Source organism: Trachemys scripta, chromosome 1 (genome assembly GCF_013100865.1).
Source record: "Trachemys scripta elegans isolate TJP31775 chromosome 1, CAS_Tse_1.0, whole genome shotgun sequence".
NCBI classification, from domain to species: domain Eukaryota; kingdom Metazoa; phylum Chordata; order Testudines; family Emydidae; genus Trachemys; species Trachemys scripta.
In genome coordinates, this window is record NC_048298.1 from 115,905,868 (window position 1) to 115,929,151 (window position 23,284).

The 23,284-nt window shown below is 39.3% G+C and overlaps 1 protein-coding gene across 10 annotated transcripts in view; it reads left to right on the top strand.

Moving 5' to 3' along the window:
- Nucleotides 1-23,284, top strand: part of SOX5 (SRY-box transcription factor 5) — a 421,524-nt gene that overhangs the window by 217,169 nt on the left and 181,071 nt on the right. For all 10 annotated transcript variants that reach the window (XM_034782427.1, XM_034782373.1, XM_034782420.1 and 7 more), the window contains exons 4-5: nucleotides 6,747-6,833; nucleotides 21,742-21,914. In XM_034782427.1, the coding sequence (XP_034638318.1) occupies nucleotides 6,747-6,833; nucleotides 21,742-21,914 (260 nt within the window). The remainder of the gene's footprint in view (nucleotides 1-6,746; nucleotides 6,834-21,741; nucleotides 21,915-23,284) is intronic.

The following is a 23,284-nucleotide window of genomic DNA, read 5'->3' on the forward strand; positions in this document are numbered from 1 at the left end:
ACATTGTCACTATGCTGATAGAACTATAATAGCTGGAGGTTTAGGTCATTCCAAAAAGAGGAATAAGTAAGTTGGAAAATGTGAAGTGTTTTGTCAGTAAGAGACAAAATTAAACGTGGATGCTGCACTCCAGGCTGTGCTGAAAATAATGAGTGTTAGTACAACTTTCTAGCGTAAACTAGGCCTTAGAACTCAGTTCCTTTCTCACAATAAAACCTTTTTCATGAAAGAGGGATTTAGAACAACTATGTCAATGAAGCACAGTTAAAGCTCAAGTAAACCAAGAACAGGTATTATGTTATGCACGGTTAGCCCACAAGAAATTGGTTTACAAAGGTCGTTTTCTATTCATTTACTTAGGTCCTTTATTTTTTTAATACTTTCAGAGAAGCTTAACATATACACATGCTCACATACACAAACGTGTGTGTGTATAGATACATACACAAATTGGACTGGTTTATAGAGCCTACTGCACTGGAGAGAATGTGGTTTTATTCCTGGCACTGTAGCTCCATTTGAGAATTACTGGATGCTGGCGTGAGTCTCCAGGTCTCATTGTTCCATCTGAGGGAGTCAGTCTTGAGAGTGTTTGGCACCAAGGGGGGAAAGGAGGGAGAGTTCTTGGGAATGAACATGAACTGAAGAGCCAGTATGCTGCTGTAACAATGGCTGGCACAGTTGGAGGGCCATTCACCATTGGGTATTGCCATAGGCATTGATGCGAAGCAGCATATGCGAGCAAAAGAGGCAAAGGTGAAAAAAGGAAAACAAAATGCTGTGTAAATATATTATGAAGGACATAATGACTGATAAATATACAACCAGGAAAAAAAATTGCTGTGAATTAATCTGTATTTCAGGTCAAAGGACTCTGTTCATCCACGTTCTTCTCTTTTGCCACTATTTATTTTACAATTTCTGTTATTCGTCCCATATTTTGTTCTCTTTCTCTTCCACTGCCCTAGCCATAATTCTCCATAACATTTAGCATTAATGGAGTGCTTTTAATCATTGAGAACCTTTGCAAGTATTAACTTCACAACACCCCTGTGAGTTAAGTACTGTAATATCCTCACTATTCTGTATGTGTATCACTGCTATCTACTAGATACAACCAGAACTAGTGTTCTAAAGGCTAGATTCACAATGGAACTTAGATGTCTAGAAAATCATTGGGATTCACAAAGCTTGAGTTAGGCTCCCTATACAATGAATGGGGAGAGATAGGCACTTCAGAACAAAGTTCACAAAAGCCAGGATGCCAGGTGGCTCTTCACCTAAGCTAGCCAGTGGGAGATGCTAAGCCCCACCCCTCTCACAGAGATAGGTACTTAAGTGTGGGCTGCAGGGATGCATGTCCCTCTGCTCTGGGATTCTCTGCTGCAGCCCCTCTCTTGGTGTTAGGTGCCTATGCTGTTTTTCCCAGAAGCCAGATGGAGAGGGTGCTCCCTCATAACTTAAATAACATAAATAATGAAAGAATCAGTACGCCAAAGAGAAAGAGTGTGCAATGAGTCTGTAGCCTGATGGGTTGAGTACTCACTTGTAAAGTGGGGGACATTTCCAGCAGGGGAGCCGAAAAACGGGGGGACAAAGGGCCATGGCCCTCCCACTTTTTGCCACAGGCCCAGCTCCCTGCTTCTCCTCTTCTTCCCAGAAGCTGGAGCCCAGCCTGGGTAAGAGCAGCCCAGGGAGTCCAGGCAGCAGTGTGGAGCCACAGACCTTCCATCTGGCTGGGGTGGAAGGGCCCAAGAGCAGTCCCCAGCCCGTGTGTCCTCCCAGGCCCCTGGCCTAGGGCAGATGGAGGGTCCGCTTCCTGGGAGGCTCTTACCATGGCCCGGCTGCGGCTCTTCGGCCCCCGAGGCCCCGCCACCAGGCTGGAAGCTGGAGCCGGATTGGGGTAAGAGCCACACACTCTCCACCTGCCCCAAGCTCCCCAACCTGGCTCCAGCCTGGCCGCGGGGAGGGGTCTTAGGAGGAAGAGTAAGGACAGGGGTGGGGCCAAGGAGGGGGTGGGGCCTTGTGCCCCCCCCCCATACACACTTTTAGGAAGAATCCTCCTGCCTCCAGTCCCCCTGTTCCAATGACTCATCTTAAATTATTTATTCATAGTGAAACAGCTTCAACAAGAGAGACTGAAGGAGCCCCACATCAGACTATCCCTTAGCCCCGTGATTAGGGCATGCTCACAAGAGGTCCATGTTCAAATCCCTTCTCCCCCTCAGATGGAGGAGGGATTTGAACCAGGTGAGTATCTTAATCACTGGGCTAAAACTTATGAGGGAGGTGGTCCTCCTTCTATCCATTTTGTGTAAGCTCACCTACAGGGGCCTCATCCAATAGTTGAGCTCTGAACATGTTTACTGGATCTGGACCACAGACAAGTTAGGTGGAGGAATGCCTGTCTTTGTGAATTGCTTTGGCTCAGGGATCTGGACACCTGGCATTGGACTGCTGTGTGCATGTGAGAGGTACAAAAATATAGGTTCTTAGAATAGGTATAGTTTGACTTCTATATTTGCGGAAACAGCTCCAGTCAGGCAATGGGGCTACAGGTGGTGGGGCAAATTCCACGCCTACCAGAGGTTTGCAATTTTGCTCTGCCCCCCAAACTATGCCTGTGGTGCCTAGGTAACTTTTGGGGCACAAATTTTGGTGCCAAGTGAATTTTGGTCCCAAGACTTTTGTGAATCTAGGTCAGTGATTCTCAAACTTTTGTACTGGTGACCCCTTTCGCATAGCAAACCTCTGAGTGCGACCCCCCCCCCTTATAAATTAAAAACACTTTTTTGTATATTTAACACCATTATAAATGCTGGAAGCAAAGCAGGGTTTGGGGTGGAGGCTGACAGCTCGTGAACCCCCATGTAATAACCTCACAACCACCTGTGTGGTCCCAACCCCCAATGTGAGAACCTCTGCTAGCTCTGTGTGTCATAGGTTCTATGTTGCTAATAGTTAACAGAGATTTTCCTTTAACTCAAGTAGATGAGTCCTGTGTTTCTGAAGAAGGAAGAGTTAAGCACTATCGCCTCTGTTACTGAGAAGTTGTGAATGAGTATGGCATACAGCGTAGCATATCCAGCATCTGTGTTTGTATAGCACTTAGCATAATGAGGTCCTGGGTCCATAACTGGCAATTGTACTAGGTGGCTAGAAATTGTTACAGTATCATCCCCATTTTACAGATGGTGAAAATGAGGTAAAGCTGTTCAGTGATTTCCAAAATCCATGAAGTGAGTCCATGTCAGAATAGTGATTAGAAGTAGCAGTTGCCAGTTCTCAGTCGTGTGCTCAGATCACTAGACTGAGTCTAGCTTTATGGTTGGTACACATTGCATGAGTACCCATATGTAAATATGTAAACTTTCTCAATTGCACAACGTATGTCTGTTTTGCAAACAATTTACTGTGTTATTTCTTTTCCCAGTATATGTGCTCCTCCCAACAAAATGTTCTAGGCTTTTATTTAGTTTGTGAAAGTTTCTATGGTGTAGCTTTTAGGACAATTATGTCTTTTTCATATTTATCTGTTTCAAATCAGTTTTTATAGCGTGGATATAATACATACATTTTAATCATTTTAAAGATACAATATGTAAACTTTTCACAAACAATACTCAGAATACATGAACAGACATATTACATTACTGTATAACACAATATAATCAAACTATAATTTGATATAGACTTTCAGTTCTTCCTTTTGAATGGGGAATGGTCTCTAAAATCATAGTATTCTTTTTTAAAATAAAAATATTTGCAGGCTGTAAAAATAGCAAAATTCTGTCAAAGTGCCTCACGTGACACTTCCAGTTCAAGTCAAAAGAGGTTTCAAACTACTTTAGTACATCAGTTAAGCATGATTACATGTATCTTAAACAAAAAATCCATGTAGTATTATTTTAAATAGTTAACATACAGTATTTCAACAGGGGAAACGCTTATTAGATCACAACAATCTATTTTACGCCATCAGCATTGCAGAGGGGATTATAATTGTGTTAAATTTTCATATTACTCATATTTACACATTAATGAACAGATGCATTGTTACTATTGGGATTTTGCCATTTGGCCTTTCACATCCCTAATCACGAATTTCCTACTGAGATCTTTACCATTCTAGCAGAAATTCAGTCACTGATACATGGCTGTCCATTGAATTCATTATTGTTAGCTTGTTTGTTGCAGCTCTTCCTGAATTACCAGTAGAGTCAGGTTGCAAGAACAGTAATTTGTAACATGAGTTGTTTCATTACAGTCAATAGGTTTTTATTGACAAAACCAAAAAAAAAAACACCAAAAAAAAAAAAAACCCTACAAAATTGCATTGATGTTAATCACAGCCACTCCTATCCTGGTTTATGCCTAGAAAGTTAACTATGATTTCTGATCAAGCACCTTCCAATAACATGGTCATGAAGGAGTCATTCATTTGGAGGGACTATTTGTTACAAGGAGGGTAATTGTACTACGTTGCTGTGTAGCTGTGCTATGTCTCTGCTTGGTAGTTAATACAGCGGCCTGCAGTGAACCTGGAGTGTTCTGTAGGCTTCAGAAACCAGGCTACTGTTGCTTTAACTCTCCAAGTTAGACAGAAGACTTCTGTTTCTTTACTAGCACACTACAGCGCATATTTTGTCTAGCTGCAGGGGAAAAGCTTTGTCATGGACTTTGCTGACAATAGACTTTAAAGTAAAACGGTCTACTTTTGGTGCCTGGAGGTTCTGTGGCCTATTGTTAGTTCACAATGGATTTCTATTGCTGCATTCCTGGTTTGCAAAGGTTTGTTAGCTTTTAATGACTGACAGTCCTCTATTGCAAATACCACATTGACGCTGGCCTGTTTACATGCTACTCAAGAATTTTTGAAAAACACAGGAAAAAAGAAAACAGCAATGTTTATTTGACCTATTCAAGATATGTTTTAAAAAATGGCTTCCTTCATGAAGTGTTTACTGGGAAAGTACAAACTTTGGAAATATTTGTAAAAGTGTTTAAAGCACAGTGGAATCTTCTTATCATGAACTCAGGAATGGAAATATTAATGTTATAACGTTAACATGCAGCTTCTCATAGCTATTTCATTGTGATCTAATTGTAAATTTTGAGCTTGTAATTAAATCTTTTATTAATGTAGTTCTTGTTATGACAAAAAAGTTAGAATAAAACTTCATTCACCCTACCATTTAAAGAGCAGAATTCCTATAATTATATATTTTTTCAGTATTAAACTGGAGACCAAACATTTAGGGATGGTGTGTGTGAGAGAGAATATTATATTATATTGTTAGTTTATGAAATAAATATTTTGGATTCACTTTAATTTTCCACAAATCCTTTATAAAGAGAGAATAAAATATTATATTATTGGCATTTTGAGAGAGAAAGAAACGTTTGATATGGTTTTATTGAAAATTGCACACAGATTTTGTGACACTGATTCCTGAGAGCTTTAAGATAGGGGCTCAAGAAGGTTGGCAAAATTAGCCAAACAAGATAATGAAGGCTCCTCATAAAGCTTTTTACTGTGGGGAAAATTAACCAGTTGCTAATAATTGTATGGTCCCTAGGCCAGACGGTCCCTTTGATAAGTTAACATGTACTCCTTTTATGCTCCTGGTAGGGGGTAAACAAATGCCTGAACAAATACAAATACACATAAACACAAATGTGGAGAATAGCAGTATATGTCTTAGATCCAGATAATAAGTGTGGGTATTGTTATTTAGATGGCGCATACTGGGACACTTATCTTTTAGTACACTCCATTTTCTAACTGAATGCAGTACTAATCGTGGGATTGAAAGCCATTGTAATTGTGTACCCATCTAAATGCTGACAAGAATATACAATTACATTGTTTGGAACTGAGTTTAATGTTCTCTGAATTTTATTAGCATTTATATTTACTTATGCATTAAAATTCCACACAAAAAAGAGGTCAAAATGCAAGAGTTAGAGACATAAATATCGGCCGAATCCACACCCTCAGTGTATTTTCCCCTGAAAATATTGAACAAATATATTTTATTATAAAAAGGAAGTGATAGAAATCTGAAATAAGAAAATAATGGGTTTCCATTCTAGGCATTGCTTCCCCCCCACCTCCCCACTTCTGGATTTTACAGTCTTTGTAAAGCTTTTTATCACACCAAACTTTTTATTATTATTATTATTTTTATTATTATTATTTACAATGTCTGAATATGTGTGTGTTACTGGAAAATCTTTCCCCGGTGTACTTACCACCACACGATGTTTAAACACACATTATAAAGTGGATGTAATTGTAAACACACACAGAGGGACATAATTACATGTAGCAGATTTAGGAGCTAATTCTTTGCCTTTTTTTTTTAACTCTGCATTTTCTCAACATAATTATTTTTTGACTGCAGACTAACACCCTGAAATTGACAAGCATCCATTATAAGCAGGAACTTGTTCACTAAATTGAAAAACAATGAATTGCAGGTTTATATGTGCCCATTGTCATACAGAATTACTATGGCTTTGTTCCATAAGAGGAAAAAGCTAATGATTTTGAAACAGCAGGTGACAAAACACATTCTCTCTCTCCCCCCCCCCCTTCTTCTTATCAGTTTGTTGATGAAGTCATTACGAATTGGGGCCCAGAATAGGGTTGGCCTTATTTTTAGCAGATAGACTTTTAATGAGTTCTATTGTGGAGCCAGTCATGTTGATTTTCTTACATTTTTTTTTCTCCCTTCACTCAGAAACTCCCAGTATTGAAAAGCTACTATCAAAGGACTGGAAAGACAAGCTTCTTGCCATGGGATCAGGGAACTTTGGAGAAATAAAAGGTAACATTGTCACTGTGATCCTACAGAGTTAAAATGAAACAAAAATAAAATGTGTATATATAATTAGCATTATGGAACTTCTTCATGTTTTTTGTTTTGTTTCTCATTTCTTTGTTTGTTGGCAGTGTACAATCTACCAGTGTGATTTTTAATAAACCATGGTATGTCCTAAATGAACAAGCCATTTTCATTTATGTAAGGCTTTTGTTCCATCTTTAATTCTGTTTTTGTCAATACAAGGGGAGTCTATTATAGGATTCATATAAAACGCAGCAGAGATTTTCACAGTTCGCATATTAACATAGGGTTTAGCATCCATCTACAGCAGGAACTACACATCTGAAATCGGAAGGAGATCAGAAATGTTTGCTATTGTTGGTGCAGATTGTGATAATATTGTGCAATAGATGAAAGGGCAAAGTTTTTGTAGTAAAGCATGTTCCTTTAAAGTCCTGCTGTAGAAGGAAAATGCAAAATGTGACCATTATTCAGCAGTAGTACCTTCTGTTTTGCCAAGATATTTACCCATTTTATATATGTGAGGTCATTTTATGAAACTGGTAGTTGTTTATTTTTATACAGTATTTCTGCTCAAAATAAGTGTGTCAAACTTGATGTAAATTCCAAAGAAGCCAATGTTCCCCTAAAAGAAAACAGTGTGAGACTCCCACTTCCTACATGATAGTCAGATTGGGCTACTGTGATCATCTAATCTGACCTCTTGTATAACATAGAACTTCCCCGAATTGATTTAGATAAATTCATGGAGGATAGGTCCATCAATGACTATTAGCCAAGATGGGCAGGGATAGTGTCCTTAGCCTCTGTTTGCCAGAAGCTGAGAATGGGCGACAGGGGATGGATCACTTGGTAATTACCTGTTCTGTTCATTCCCTCTGGGGCATCTGGCATTGGCCACTGTCAGAAGACAGGATGCTGGGCTAAGTGGACCCAGTATGGCCGTTCTTATGTTCTTAATCCTGTTTGAACTAGAACATGTCTTGCACCACTTACATCAATGCAAATCCAGAGCAGCACCATTAAAGTCAATGGAATACACCAGTGTAAAAGTGGTGTGACATCAGAATTAAGCCCTACTTATTTTTAATAGACCTAGTTTTCTGCTGTTGTTTTACTCGTATTGGGGCAAACCCTGAAGTCCTTATTCAGAGAAATTCCCAAAAACTTACTCCAGACAGTTTTAAGGACCTGTTTCACAGTGCACAGTAATACTCAGTAAAATGTTGAAACAAAAGCTGTCAATTTACTCTAATCCTAAAAGGCAGTCTCTTAGAGAATAATTCATAGGTTTATATTAAAACTTAGTATTTTATTCATATGTTCCTTTCAGCTTGTCACTCACAAATAAGCCACCGGCACTAGCTTGCTCTAGTCCACCGACTTACACAAGAGGGAAAGTATGCCATTTGCTCCCCCCAACTTCTCTAGCTAGGGATTGTAACTCATATGAGTCCAGAATAAATATACGCATCTGGTACACTTATTTGATAACTTGATGACCAAACACAGCACTTCAGCACCAAGTAGCCTGAGATATTTCTCTTATTATAAGTGGGCCAAATTCTGAATTCCTTACTCAGTCTTTGCACACGCAAACGCACTTGAGCACATTTATCTCACATGTGTGAGTCAATTGGCCAGAGAGGGCTATTGCTAATATCTCGGCTTATGTGTGATTAGTACATATTAAAAAAGTATATGATTTAAGTAACCCTACGATGTGGTGTAAACTGATTCATTAATCTTTAAGGCGTTTCAGGCGGAGGGTCCATAGATGGCTTTCATTTCAGCTTTCGATGTTGTGTTGCTGCAGCAGCAACCGCAAGCTCTCTGGAACTTCTTTAACCCTTGAGATTCTGGAGTTTTAAAAAAATTACTCCCTATGATTCTCCACTCTCTTCGGACTGAGTAAAGTCTCTGAAGCATGCTCTGTGCTAAGAAGGCAGTCTCTTCCAAATCCCTGTGATCTTGTTCTGTTGGAGGGCAGTCTTTTTTCTCCCTTCCTCTCTTTCCCCTTCACAAGTTAAACATGAAAGCAGCAGCGACTATAAGATAACACGAAAGAAATTCAACAGCTCTTTCAGTATTGCCTGGGGGGGCCGGGGAAGGATGGGGAGCAAGCGTACAGCCTCAAAGAAGAGTTTTATTTGCTTTAACTTTTGTTTTTAAATTTCATATTTTGAACACAAGTTGAGTTATTGTTTCATACCTTTGTTCAAAGCATCACACCCAATGCATTTTACTGGAACTGTGGTTCTATGACTGGGGGCATGGTTATTAGGTGTTTGGATCAGGTTTGGCAGTAAGCTGTGAAAACAGGCGCTGGTTTATTTTTCCTACTGACTGCCGTGACAGTTGCAATTATTGTGCATTGTTTGTAGGTGGCTAGAAAGAAGGGAGGATACAATAGAGCGTTGCCCTCTGGAGGTAAATGAATTTGACTTACAGGTTCTTGGGGGGGGGGGGGGGGGTCATGCAGGCTGATTATTTAGTACCCAGGAATGTGGTTTTCATGCCACCGCCAGCCATGAGCGATTAGCAAACAATAGGTCAGTGGTATTGCAGCTGTATTTAGTGAGACAACATGAAAGGTGTGCAAGTTGAGCAGTTTTATACATACACACACAGGCATTGTACTGGAAAGAAGTAATGTTTTTGCCCTGCTATGTGAATATGAGGTTATTAACAGTTTTTCAAGTGTAATTTTTAAATTCTGTATATATCTATATATTTGGCTTGGCAACTGCATTTAAAAAAAACATTTCTCTATTAGTGATATTTGAAAACGTGTTCTCAAATAGTGTCTTTTTTTATGAGGACATTCTGGAAAGTGTACAGGACTGAAGATGTTTTGCCCAACTATTTTGTGTAGCAAATAGTGTTTTCCATTTAAATGTTCAAAATTTTCATTGTGTTTTTCATTAGATCCAGGGGAGTTTTACAGGGTTGTGTGCTGCAGATTCAGCACTAGGTTGCGTATGGTTATTACCTGGGTTTATGTCATTAACATTGAATTAGAGTGTCTGGTAGAGGCAAAAATCAGAGGAAGATTAGACTGCAGCAAGAATCTTTATTTTCTGTTCCTGTTATTCCTTTTAAATAAACAAATGGTAATATTTTCCAGAGGTAGGGAAGTATGTGCATTCGCTAGAGCAAGCACCAGCGACATCAGGATTCGCCAGTTCTAATCCCAACTCTGCTGCTTACTTGTTCTGTGACTTTCCGCAAGTCTTTTAATATCTCTTTCTCAATTTACCCATCTTTACAATGGGAGAAGCAATGCTTACTCATCTTTCAGGGAGTGCTCAGAGACCTAATGATTAGTTGAATTTCACTTTGAGATCATCAGGTGGAAGGATCCATATATGTCCAATTATAAAAGAAAAGGGAAAATTAGTGTTTTATTCTTGTGGTGTGAATGTATGTGTGTATTCTGGAAAAGTTCATTCCAGTTTCATACACATTTCAGGGATATCACCTACATTTAAAATTGCGGGAAACTTCCAGAACCAGTAATATCTATAAAAATTGAATTAAACAAGTGTATCCATTGTATGTTGTGTGTGTTTGTATAGATATGTAGCAGAGGTGGGCAAACTATGGCTAGTGGGCCCCTCCTGTCTGACCCCTAAGCTCCTGGCCCGGGAAGCTCGCCCCCGGCCCATCCCCTGCTGTTCCCCCTTCTCTGGGTGGCAGGGCTGCGAGCTCCTGGGGCAGCGCAGCTTCAGAACCTGGCCTGACCCAGTGGCGACGGCGTGGCTGGCTCCACCTGGGTGGCACAGCTGTAGCACCACCAGCCACCGGTGCTCCAGGCAGTGCGGTAAGGGGGCAGGGAGCCGGGGGTGGGGGGTTGGATAGAGGGCAGGGGAGTTCGGGGTGGTGGTCTGGGGGCACTAGTGTGGATAGGGGTTGGGGGGTCAGAGGGCAGGGAACAGGGGGGTTGAATGGGGATGGGGTCCCGGGGGGGGCAGTCAGGAAGGGAGCAGTGGATGGGGCGGCTTGGGGCAGTCAAGGGCAGGGGTTCCGGGAGCAGTCAGGGGACAGGGAGAAGGGGTGGTTGGATGGGGGAGGGGTCCCGGGGGGGGCAGTCAGGAATGAGAGGAGGGGTTGGATGGGGTGGCGGGGGGCAGGCAGGGGTTCTGGGGGCTGTCATGGGGATGGGGGGGTTGGATGGGGCAGGAGTCCGGGGGGGCATCAGGGGGCAAGAAGCGGGGGGGGGTTGGATAGGGAGCAGGGCTGGGCCATACAATTTCTGAAACCCGATGTGGCCCTCAGACCAAAAAGTTTGCCTGCCCCTAATATATAGTAATAGTGGGTAGAAGAAAAGTACAAGTCTGAGGATGGAGGCTTCCAAGGAGAGCTTATTTTGCAAGTCACACAATTTTGAATCTGCTCAAAGCAAGTCAATCCAGAGTAGACTAAATGAAATTCCAATATAAGATGCCCTTTAATTCTTTTCAAAGCACCAAGCAATTAAGTTGTTAAAAACTTTTAAAATAATGTATTGAATTAGTTAGATATGTTTAAATAGAAATTCTTTCTACATCCACTGTTTTTGCAAATGGGTTCAGAAAAGCCCGTTGGATTAGTCATGGGTAATGCACTTTATTGGATTCAGTGAAGCAGGATGAGTTTCAGAGCTAAAACTGATCACCTACAGGAGTTCGATTTCCTCCTAGTTCAGCACAGCACATTAGCTTCCATGTAGTATAAGGTGAGAGTGGTTGTCTTCCTCCATAGCATTAATATTGGCTACAGAAGAGGCAGCATATAGGATGGACCAATGGCCTGGTGCAATATGGCAAATCCTGAATTGCTGTGTTCCACTGTCTCCACACCCGGAAAATACTCCGCTGTTGTTAATGGTATTTCAGTTCCACCAGTGTTAACATTATTGGAAGTCCTATTGTAGATGGGAGGTGTCAGCTGACGCGACCCCTTCAAGCACCTGATTAGACCAGCTCTCATCAGATACAATGGTAGCATTCAGTGGCCCTTCCACACTAGGTTTTCCAGTGTTGCTAACACTAGTTGGATTGAACTGGCATTAGCAATTGTGAGAAAACTTTGAAAAACTTTCCTAGCATGCATAGGGCTTTTGGGTTAATCTAATTTATTTCCCATTTGCCAGGAGTTAATAAATTTTGATATGTCCCCCACTTAACTAATTTTGAATCCATATAGGGAATTACAAGACAAAAGTTTGAGCTGACTTTTGTTTAAAATCTTCCTGACTTTGCTTACTTACAGAATTAAAGACATTGTTTAAGAATTGTCGTGCCTGAATCTCTGAAAGTCTGGGCAAGTCTGAATCTGCATTTTTTTTTAAAGCCCTCTCTATTGCATGGGATAGTCCTCAAACAACTCTAGTGAACTCTTCTTTTCACCTCATGTAAAAATGAAGAGTCATTGGGGCAAATTTGGCTCTCAACTGCACCCGTTTGAAAGCAGGGCAACTCCAATGGAGTAACTCCAGATTTAAATGAGTGTAGTTGAGAGCAGGATTAACCCACCATGCCTAATCTTAATACACTAAACCCATATATATGTCACATGGACATTTATTTTTAAGCAGAAGCTCTGTTCCATGTTGTATGAAATATCAGTACAGGTATTTATATTAAACTATGTTTGATATATGACAAAAGTGTGTTTGATGAAGACTTTAATCTTGCTTGTGTATAGTGAAGTTGGGGCATGGGGGTATATTCAGTGAACAGTCTTATGACTGCCAATAATGGATTAAAAGAAATAATCCATTCAGTGAGACTATAGCTCATCAGAGTCATGAATTAAAGACATATGTTATGTAGATTCAATGTATGGATTAAAACGGATAATCTGTGAGGTGACACACAGAATCTTGAGATAAGTGGGCTATGCAGAGTCAGTATATGGATTGTGACGGATAATTCCATTTAAGTAACACTGGACAAGTTGAAGACAAGAAAGCTTGGGGTAGTGCTCAGGTTATGAGCAGTAATCCAGTGAGTGACATGTTGGATCTCATAATCTGTAAACTGAAGACAAGAGAGCAAAGTATTCCACATTAAGATGTGGGAAAGGAGAGGGAGGGGGGGGGGATTATTCATTGGGCAAAACCTGGGTTTAAACCTTTAACTAATAAAGCACAGATCGCCAGGGGATGTGTGAAAGCTGAGCATTCCCTTCATAGCTGTGTGAATTTGCATTTTCAAATAATCATTTGAAAAATGTTTGCATGTTTCTGTCAGATGTGGAACTGTAGTATTCTTTTTTATTGAAAGTGTTGAATTTGGAATAGGAGAGAGAAGGAGAGTGAGAGAGAGCCATAAGTAGAGGAGATAAGATACATGGGGTGGTTGGCTTCTTAAGTATGATAAATTCAATATTTATTGCAACCTACTTTGCATCATCTTCTCTCAGTTTATTTACTTTGGTTTTTTTAATGGTAGCAATTTTCTGACAGTGAGCTTTAGTCCTTTGCTGATATTCCAAAAGTGCTGGAGGGGGGAACCTGCCCAGTGTCACACTGGGAAACCTAAATTTTAAGGGCAAACTTGGCAGCTGTTGAACTAGTGTAGGTTGATCAGAATACCAGGGGATAGTATCAGCCGGCAAAAAAACAGAGAGTGCCAATCGAGCCACACCAACGCAGTGCCGCTTTCAGGCGAATTTGAAAGACTGAAATGGACATTGTGGCTGGAGGGAGCTATTCTCATTTGTCCCTGCAGGTGGAGGTTAGTCCAAGAAATGGAAAAGGCAACAATGTCTTGGGAGGAGGCCACCAAATAGGATTGGAGGAGAAACTGTTAAAATGTCTAAAAATATTAAAATCGAGACCTTTGTGACAAAGTAGTTAAAATGCTGCTTTCAAGCTGTACTGGACTATTTCAGCATTTTTCTGAATAAGCATTATGACTCATAATAAATAAAAATATCAAATCCCACTTAACCAAGTTCCTCTTTTATTTTTTTAAAAGTGGAGTTATCAATAAAGGGGGAAATAGTCTAAAATCGAACTAATTTAAATAGCATATGGTAACTGCTTTATTTTGTTTGACCATGTGGATGCCAAACCCCTCCATTTAAACGTCATCCAGAGTGTTGGCTTAAAAAATAAAAAGGCTAAAACCAGTGTCCTCTTTGAGTTAAAAGTACATCATGGATGCGCTGATAGAGATTAATGTTCTGAGCTACATTTACCAGTCAAAAGGAAGCACGTATATATATATATATATATGTGTGTGTGTGTCTATATATATATATATATATATATAGACACACACTTCCTTTTGAGAGATCTCTCTCTCTCTCTCTCTCTCTCTATATATATATATATACGCACGCGCGCACACACACACACACACACATATACACACACACACACACACACACTTTATGCTGGGTTTGTCTTTTGCTGCTGTATAAAATTCAAAACATGAACCAGCTAGCATAGTTACAGCTTGTTGCCTGGATGGGGACAATGAATAGCTGCTGAGAAGTAGTCCTAATACAATGTTGTCTATTCTTTTTGTAACCTTGACAGTAAGTAACTAACCTGGTTAAATACCAAGCTTTGTTTGCAGTCTACTGTACCAAAACTTTTATGACAGCCAATATTGAATATTCACTGAGGACTTATTTCTCGCATTGCAGAATAGGTAATGTACTGGTCTGTTTCAGAATGCGCTACTGAGCAGAAGGCTATGTCCTTGTCCCTACAGAATATTCATTCTTGAGGGTAACAGCTAAAGATTATTGTTCATCAAATGTTTTAGTTCATTCCAAGCCATCTTCCTTGAAGGCTAAAAGTTTCAGACAGTACATATGCTCAAATCAAGATGAATATCCACCTTCTAGGCTGTTATTCCAAAAAGAACATACTTTATTTGTTAAAATACTGAAGAAAATATATTACAGAAAACTGTAGATAGACAACTGTTTTTTTTTTTCTTATTGTAAGCTATGGCTCAGCTAGTACAAATCAATCAGAAAGTTTCCTTCTATTAAGCTGATTTCACATATCAGTATGGAGTCAATTAATTTAACAAGCTAGGTAGCTGTATATTTCAGACATTCATTGTAAAGTAATGGTGGCCACTGTGTACTGAAGTTGGTTTAAATACTTAGTTGAAAATGCCAATTTTCAGATTTTTATGTCCTGGCAATCCCAAAGAGTTACTGGCTTGAAAATCATCATGCCAGCTCACAATAAATACTCATTGTAGCTATTTCCATAGCATTGAGTTGGAAGCATACAGGGGTTTGTATGCATGTACAAACACACACTCACAAAACTCACAAACCCATAACAGTGATATAGCATTAATAATTTGGTTAATCAATGACTGGTAATAAATGTTAAAAATTTCTGGTCAAAGACAGAAAAAAGGTGTTTAAATTCCATACTTACCCCAGCCAGTTATGTCTGTTTATCAGGGTACATTTCCTGAAAGAACATAACATAAACTCCCCATTGCCCCACATACAGAACTGCTGTTGACGTCAATGGCAGTTCCATGCGTGGATCAAGGGGAGAATATTCCCATTTAAAATGAATACTACCAGGCTTTAATACTATGCTTTTAAAGGGAACATAACCAAGCTAAAATTAATGCACCAAATCTGAAGATGACTTATATCAAGTGCAATCCCATTGGCTCCAATGGATTTGCATAGGGGGTAAATTAGTACAGAATTGGACCCATATGTTTAAAATAAATCCCTGTGTGTTTCTAGCTACACCTAAGATTACTGAAATGGAAACAACAAAAAATCAAATATACACTTCACTATTTATGCTGTTAGTTTGTTTTGCATTTCACTCAGTTTGGAGAATGAAATTAGGCAGTTGATCCATTTCACTTTCCAGTTCCCGTTGCTTAGCACAGTAACATTGTGTTTGGGTTTCGAACACTGCAGGGGGAAGTTTAAATTGGGGGGGGGACAAAACAGTGGTCTGCAGTGGGGGCGGGGGGAAGGAGGGCTGTAAAAATGTCAAGGAAAAAAGTCTGTTCAAAGGAAGTCCAATCCTGAAGTTATATCCAGACTTGGACATAACTCCTGTTGATGCTGGTGGGAGCTGGGGCCATGCAAGGACTGTGGGATTTGATAAACTTCCCCCTCATTTATTTATTTTAAAGTTTGTAAAACATTGTGCCTAAATTAAAGGCCCAATGAGACTGTTTGCAGTGCACAAAGTTGAGAGTGACCATACACAAATCACTTAACCTTTGCGCCTCAGTTTCCCCATGTTTAAAAAAGTGTTAAAAGGGATAATAATGCTTACCTGCCTGGGGCTTTGAGAGGATTAATTAGTTATTGTTTTAAAGTGCTTTGAAGATAACATGAGCTCTGTACTATATGAGCTAAGTATTATTACATTGTATCACAGCAAACCAAACATGTTGTACTATTTGAGATATGTAGAACATCTTGAAATGTAATGGATTTTTTTCCCATTTGTTCCCCCGTGTACACAGGATTTGATTTTTTTTAAATAATAACTATGTTTTATGATATGAACATAATACAATGTAATTATGTTTGCCAGGCTTTATACTAGCGCATTGTTTTCTTTGATTTTCTTTGAAAAACTGACACTGACAATTCAAAAGCTATTTAGGTAATTACTTTGATAGTAAACTGACTCGGGGGATAAGTTTAACTGTCTGTACTATTTTTTCCCCTGTACCTCTGATTGATAATGTTCCTAGTTATTTAACCGTGTCACAGAGATTATACAAAACCATACTGCAATGTTTTGCCACTATCCCTTTAGTCTTAGAGGGTATCTGGAGGTGGGGGGGGGGGGGGGGCTGGAATTCTGATCACTTGTCCATCAGCATCTAAGGCTTATTTGACAAAAGAAAAATGCCATGGTTATCCCAGTTTCTGAGTTGTGCTCTCCAGGAAATTAAAATGCAATATTTTTTGCTGCTATGAGTGTCTAAAACCATTTGTCAACTTTCTGCTTGTTCTGTTTTGTGCAAATATGATGGGGTTCTCCTCTTACTTGGTCTTATATGTGTCCTTGCTTTAATGTACGTTAAAATGTCACTGCCACCACCAGTCTCAGACTGTGAGTCAGAGCTGAGAATGTGTAATAATTTTAGTACAAAACAGATATTTCACCCCAAATTGACACTATAGCTTTAACCTTACAGAATAGCATTAACTTAGTCCACCATTAGTGCTGCCTGCTGTGGCGGTCGAGTGCTCATTGTGACTGTGTCCACAAATATATTTTGTTCCCAGTCCCTTCCTTCATGCCAGTAGAGAATAAACAGAGGGGTCTGGATGCAACTAGTCTTGGGGTTTGCTTTGATGCCTATATGTGTGTGGGCTTATTTGATAAAGTTTCTGGTGGAAAATCCACGTTGTGCCACTGCCGCGCTACGGAACAATGAGAACAGTGTGTCCACCTAGAGCAATATATCCTGAACAGCCCGTGACCTGGTGGTTAAAAAGCTTTGTTAAACATGAAATGCGCATTTGTTGCAGATTTGATGGTAATTCAGTGTAATTTTAAGGGCAGTCATCGTTAGCCCACTTTCCTTTTCCTTTTCAATACTTGTATGAAATAGTCTAACTCATTGGCAATTTGTACATTGCCACAATGGGCTATTCCATTTTTTAATCACTATACCATGGTGTAGACTTAAAGCACTGAAATCATGTGAAGAGTATATGAATAGTATAGACTTGTCTCCAACAGCCAGAGCCATTTTAAGCTCAATTATCAACAGGACTGGCTCTGAGCAAGTTTAATAGGCAAGCTGCTGGAAGTCGCTGCTGGGGCCAACAACCTGTCCACAGTAGGGTTCTCAACATTGCTACCAGCTTCACTGATGTTCGCTATAGTGAGAGCTTTTTGTAAAAATTCTGAAGAGTTGCATGACTTTGCAGTTGCCTCTACAGTGTCTTTGATTGCATAGTTGGTAACATAGTAAGATATAATATTGAGGTACATTTAAAAAAATCTCTAAAAACTGAAATCATATTTAGTAACAATGTCAGCAGTCGTGTGCATGGTGGTTAATATCAGAACCTCCTCATGTTGCATTTTAAGGAGCAGATAGTAGCAAATAAGACAAAGTGTCACTTTTTCTGCTTATATGCTTTTTGCATGATCAGCAGAACAGGCATGTACATGAAGGGAATATGTTTTCGAGTTGTTACATCCACTTACATAACCACTTTCAGTTGGTATTGAGATTGGTTTAATAGCAGCAGTTTGGGCCATCTGGAGCCTGGTTTATGCTACAACTCCAGCTAATTTTAAAATGAGGTAGTAGAATCAATTTTAAAACCAGTTAGAATTTTAAGGGTTATTTTCCCAATGTAAATCAGGCCTTATTCTTGACCAGATAGCATTTCTACTTGTTCTTTAATTCTGAGCAATAATGATGATGAGCATGAGGGTCAGTTTTCAAAGGCAGCATTATATTCAACACGTATTTGTTTTAAAAGTAGATGAACAGTTGTTATAACTCTGTGCAGTACTTAGAAATGAATACATAGTGCACAGAAAAAGTTGATTTTGTTGACTACATATCGGTAGTGACCAAAATGTGTCTTTGACAATGGTTAGGTGGTCAGTGTGAAATATGTCTAAACCAAGCTCTGAACCCTTCTCTAATTTAACTGTGCTTCTGCAACTTGAATAAAGATGTCAATTTCTCTTTGGGAGAGATTTCTTGCTCATGAATGGATTAATAAGATTAAGAGACAGTTCGGAAAAGTTTAGATGTGTCTGAAATTAGGCAACTGTCTCTTATTAGTGCCAGTGTGATGAGTGTTTTGCCTCTCTTAGGCAACGTGGTCTGGGCTTAGAATACAGAACCGGGTGTCAGAACTCCTGGGTTCTCTTCCTAGTTCTACCATTGACTAATCACATGACTTCTATCAGTTTACACACATGAAATACTTCTCTACTTCTAAGAGTTGTTGTGGGATTTATTAATGTTTTCTGAGTTCTTTGAGATCTTCAAATGAAAGGCATAGTATAAATTCATATTACTTGATCAAATCATATTAGTTGACTGTCTTTGACTATATTTTTTAATGAGTTATTTGACAAATATTTGTTCTTGCCTGTCCCTAGCTTAGAACTAGCCAAATCCACACATACTCCCACCCAGCCACCCCCTCAGTAAATATTTTTAATAAAATATTTGCAAACACTTTTTTCAGTGTTCAACCAGCTCCATGTAAATCAAATAATAATTATTAGATTAATCTTTTCAGTGATACAAAATATTAAAGGTTTCTTTGCAGCTAAGATTGCTGGGCAAGAATAGTCCTTTAGGATAATTTAATTTGTATAACTTAGAAAACCTGCACATCCCCCCACCACCACCACCCCGAAAAACAGCTAGGGAATGGGTGGAGTTGTAATAGACACTTCTACCATGTCCAGTGGCAAATACATGACTTAAACTAGTGCTTTGTCCCTCATGTTTGAAGTGAAAATTGTAACTTAAAAGTGCTTACTCCCCCATTCTTAGTACATTACCATAAGCTCCCATTCTTTCTCACAAGTTTAAACAGAACTTTAAAAAAATTCTATAGTTTCTGTTTCATTGCATCTCTCATGTTTGCAGCATACCACCATGGATCTTTTGATAGTGTTAGCAAATATTCTCCCATCGATAGTGAGAATATTTTCCCATAGATCTCTCTTTTATTATGGGGTTTTAATAGGAAGTTCAATCAAGTAATACTACTTTTGTATCAAAAGCCTGACCCTATGTATTTTCCCAGATACATATAACTGTCTACAAGTACTTAAAAGATCTGGAATTGGTTAAAGTGGAATGAAGGAGTGTTGCTGGGAGCACTGGATGAAAATAAATGAATTTAAATTAAGCTAAATTTCACAAAAATATCTCTAATGGAGACATGTATTAGATTGTGGAATCATCTTTCAAAGGAAGCAGTAGATGACCCACCATTTAAGAGGGGAATATACTGTGTCCAGTTCTGGTGACCACAATTCAAAAAGGATGTTGATAAACTGGAGAGAGTTCAGAGAAGAACCACAAGAATGATTAAAGGATTAGAAAACATGCCTTGTAGTCACAGATTCAAGGAGCTCAATCTATTTAGTTTAACAAAGAGAAGGTTAAGGGGTGACTTGATTACAGTCTGTTAGTACCTACATGGGGAACAAGTGTTTAATAACAGGCTCTTCAATCCAGCAGAGACAGGTATAACACGATCTAATGGCTGGAAGTTGAAGCTAGACAAATCCAAATTTTTAACAGTGAGAGTAATTAACCATTGGAACAATTTACCTAGGGGGTCATGGTGGATTCTCCATCACTGAAATATTTTTAAATCAAGATTGGATGTTTTTCCTCTGCGACTTATTCTGGGGAAATTCTTTGGCCTGTGCTATACGGGAGATCAGGCTAGAGGATCACAAGGTCCCTTCTGACCTTAAAAATCTATGAATCTGTGAAATCCAATCCAGAAAGGGCTGGTAAATATATTGTAGGGAAGATTCCTGCACTGGCAGGGGGGTGGACTAAATGAGCTATTACCAGTAGCTCTTTTCATGTCTGACTGATAGTTGGCTAAGAGCATGGTTAGTGTAGTCGCCAGTTTTTCTTTTGTTGAATTGGAGAGCGTTGGTGACATTGGCAGCAAAACACTTCTTGTATTTGAGAGGGGTTTGTGTGGCAGGGCTGTCCCAAAAGCAGACTGTTTTAAGGGGAGATATCTAGACAGAAGGCTTATCCATTTCCTCAAACTTTTTGGGAAAGAACTTCATGGGCTCTGGTTTCTGTAAGGGAGGGGAGTTTTGCCAGGGTTGTGTTGTGTTGGTGGGTACTGGTAGATTACCTGCGAGTATATTTTATTATTTAATTGATCATCTTTTCAATTCATGGCAAAGGTGCCATTGTTGTACATAGTTTTTGATTAATACATTTTGATTTCTCTCTGATTTGTGGGGCTCTTACTACACTGTCCCCAGATCCCCTCTCATTCCTTTCTGGGTGAAAGGAAACCTGCTGTGGGGGAAAAAAATTGGATGGTGGTAATCGGTGCCTATTTCTGGGAAAGCATGAGCAGAACATATTTCTAGTGCACTTGTAGATAATAGAAATCTGGTGTTTGTAAAATAACATAGCGAGCAAGTTGGGTTAATGATGGCAAGTGGCACAGCCTCTTAGCTATTTCTACTCTACACTAGACTTTAAAAAATTCTCATCAGTGGTAGCAACCCTGGTAACAGCTATTGGCATTTTAACCACTGTATCATCTAACCCTGATCAGAGCAGAGCTGGGCAACATGGCAGCTAGAATGCTGGCAGCTGGCCTGCCCTGGGATACTAAAGAGAAAAAGGAAAAAAATCTAATGTGCATAAGATTTCTGTTCTTCAGCATGCCCATTTGTACAATGGGGATGATAATACCTACCTCACAGGGGAGCGGGTTTTCTGTTTTGACAGAAACATTTTCAAAACAGTTGGTTGTGAACCCTGTGAAATGTAAACAACTTTGAAAGTTTTCACAAAACTGTTTCTCCATGTTTCTATCCGCTCTACTAAACAGGCTACTGAAAGAAAAGCGGGGGGAGCAGGGAAAGGAAGTATTATTAACCCCAGTTTTACAGATGGGTAACTGAGGCACAGAGAGAATAAATAAGTGACTTCCTCAGTTACACACGAAAATAGTGGTAGAACAGGGAATTGAATGGTGCCTTAATCATCCTCCCTGTCTCATTTTTCTGGGAAGTGTATGTCCCTAGTTGTTCCAGAGCAATGCATTGCGATATGCATTGTGATTTTGCATATACTGTACTGAAATTCTGTTTATACTGAGACTGCCATTTAAAAATTACCCAGCTCTCATTTCTCTCTCTTTCCTTTACCTTTTGTCACTCTGTGATGCCCAGGGACTCCAGAAAGCCTAGCTGAGAAAGAAAGGCAGCTTATGGGTATGATCAATCAACTGACCAGTTTGCGTGAGCAGCTGCTGGCAGCTCATGATGAACAGAAGAAACTGGCTGCATCACAAATCGAGAAACAACGCCAGCAAATGGAGCTGGCTAAGCAGCAACAGGAACAGGTGAGTGATTATTATAGCAAATCTCATTCTAAGCTCCTATTCATTGATGTTTAACTTTCCAATAGTTTAGCTTTGAGGTCTGAAATTTCTCAAGATTGTTCTCAGCCCAGCATTAATTTTTTCTTTTGTTTTGGGGTATGGAAAGTTGGGCAAAAATATATCGAAGCATTATTTTATTTTTTGTAGTGTTAAAAAATGGTGTTTTTTCTACTTTTCAAATAATTATCCCACTATTTTGGGAGACAGAAACTCAAAATATAGTTTTGTTTTAGGAGTGCAAATAAAAACACAAATTCAGTCCTGCAGAATGTGCCTGTGCCAATGGTCACTTCAAGTCAATGAGGTTGGTTGTGCATAACAGAGCAAAATGTGGCCTTTAGATTGTGCAGTACCACCAGAAAGTGCAGTTTGTGAAGTTTGAAAAGAACTGAATGAGAAATACAGAAAATATAAACCAGTGAACCAGTGTAATACTTTTCTTCCCCATTTAAGAGACTGATTTTCAGCCCTCACAAATACCCGCATCTACCCTTTGCAGGCACAAATATGTGTTCACACTTATCCATGTATGCATATCTTAGAATTTGCATGCAAAACCATCCCTTTTCCCAATACTTTTTCTAGGTACAAATTTTCACAAAGTGAAGGCACAGGTATGTGTCTGCCCAGCTTTGTGTAGACAAAAATTGAGGGCAAACAGAAACCTGGCTTAAATTGTGCCCTAAGTGTGTGCTGAGTGCTGTTATCCAGATACACTGTCTTGAGTGTGTGTCTAGCTCTAGAATTCTGCATCTTGAAATAAACAGATTTGAATTTATTTGATGGGTTAGACATTCCATATGTTATTTCTTGAATGTATTTCCTGTAAACATGGGAAAACAGTGCATTTATTTGAATGTCTGATCAATTATAGTTCTTTCTTTTTTAATAAAAATAAGAGTAAATTAACAAAAACACCTGTATGACTTATTTGAAACTCACAAAAGTCTGGAAATGCATTCATTATTGCCACCACTATGGTAACTCCACCACATTGCATGTATATAATAAAGCATACCAGTTGACAACATACAATAGAAAACACTACATTATGCACAAGAGGAATTGTGGTTGCTCTGGGAGCTATGTCTTTGTTTTTACTGGTGCTTGGATAGTTAAAATCTCATCCTTAATGCTGCATATTGTGACTGAGCTGTTCTGTGGAATTTCCATCTCTTAAACATAAAGCCCTCACAGAAGAAGAAATTCTTTAAGGGACAGCAGGAGAAATGAATCATCCATTAAATTAGAGTAGCCCTTTCACATTGTTGCTGGTATATAGACATAGATGGAGAGGCATCACTGGCAAGATCTTTGTGGCAAGACATCCA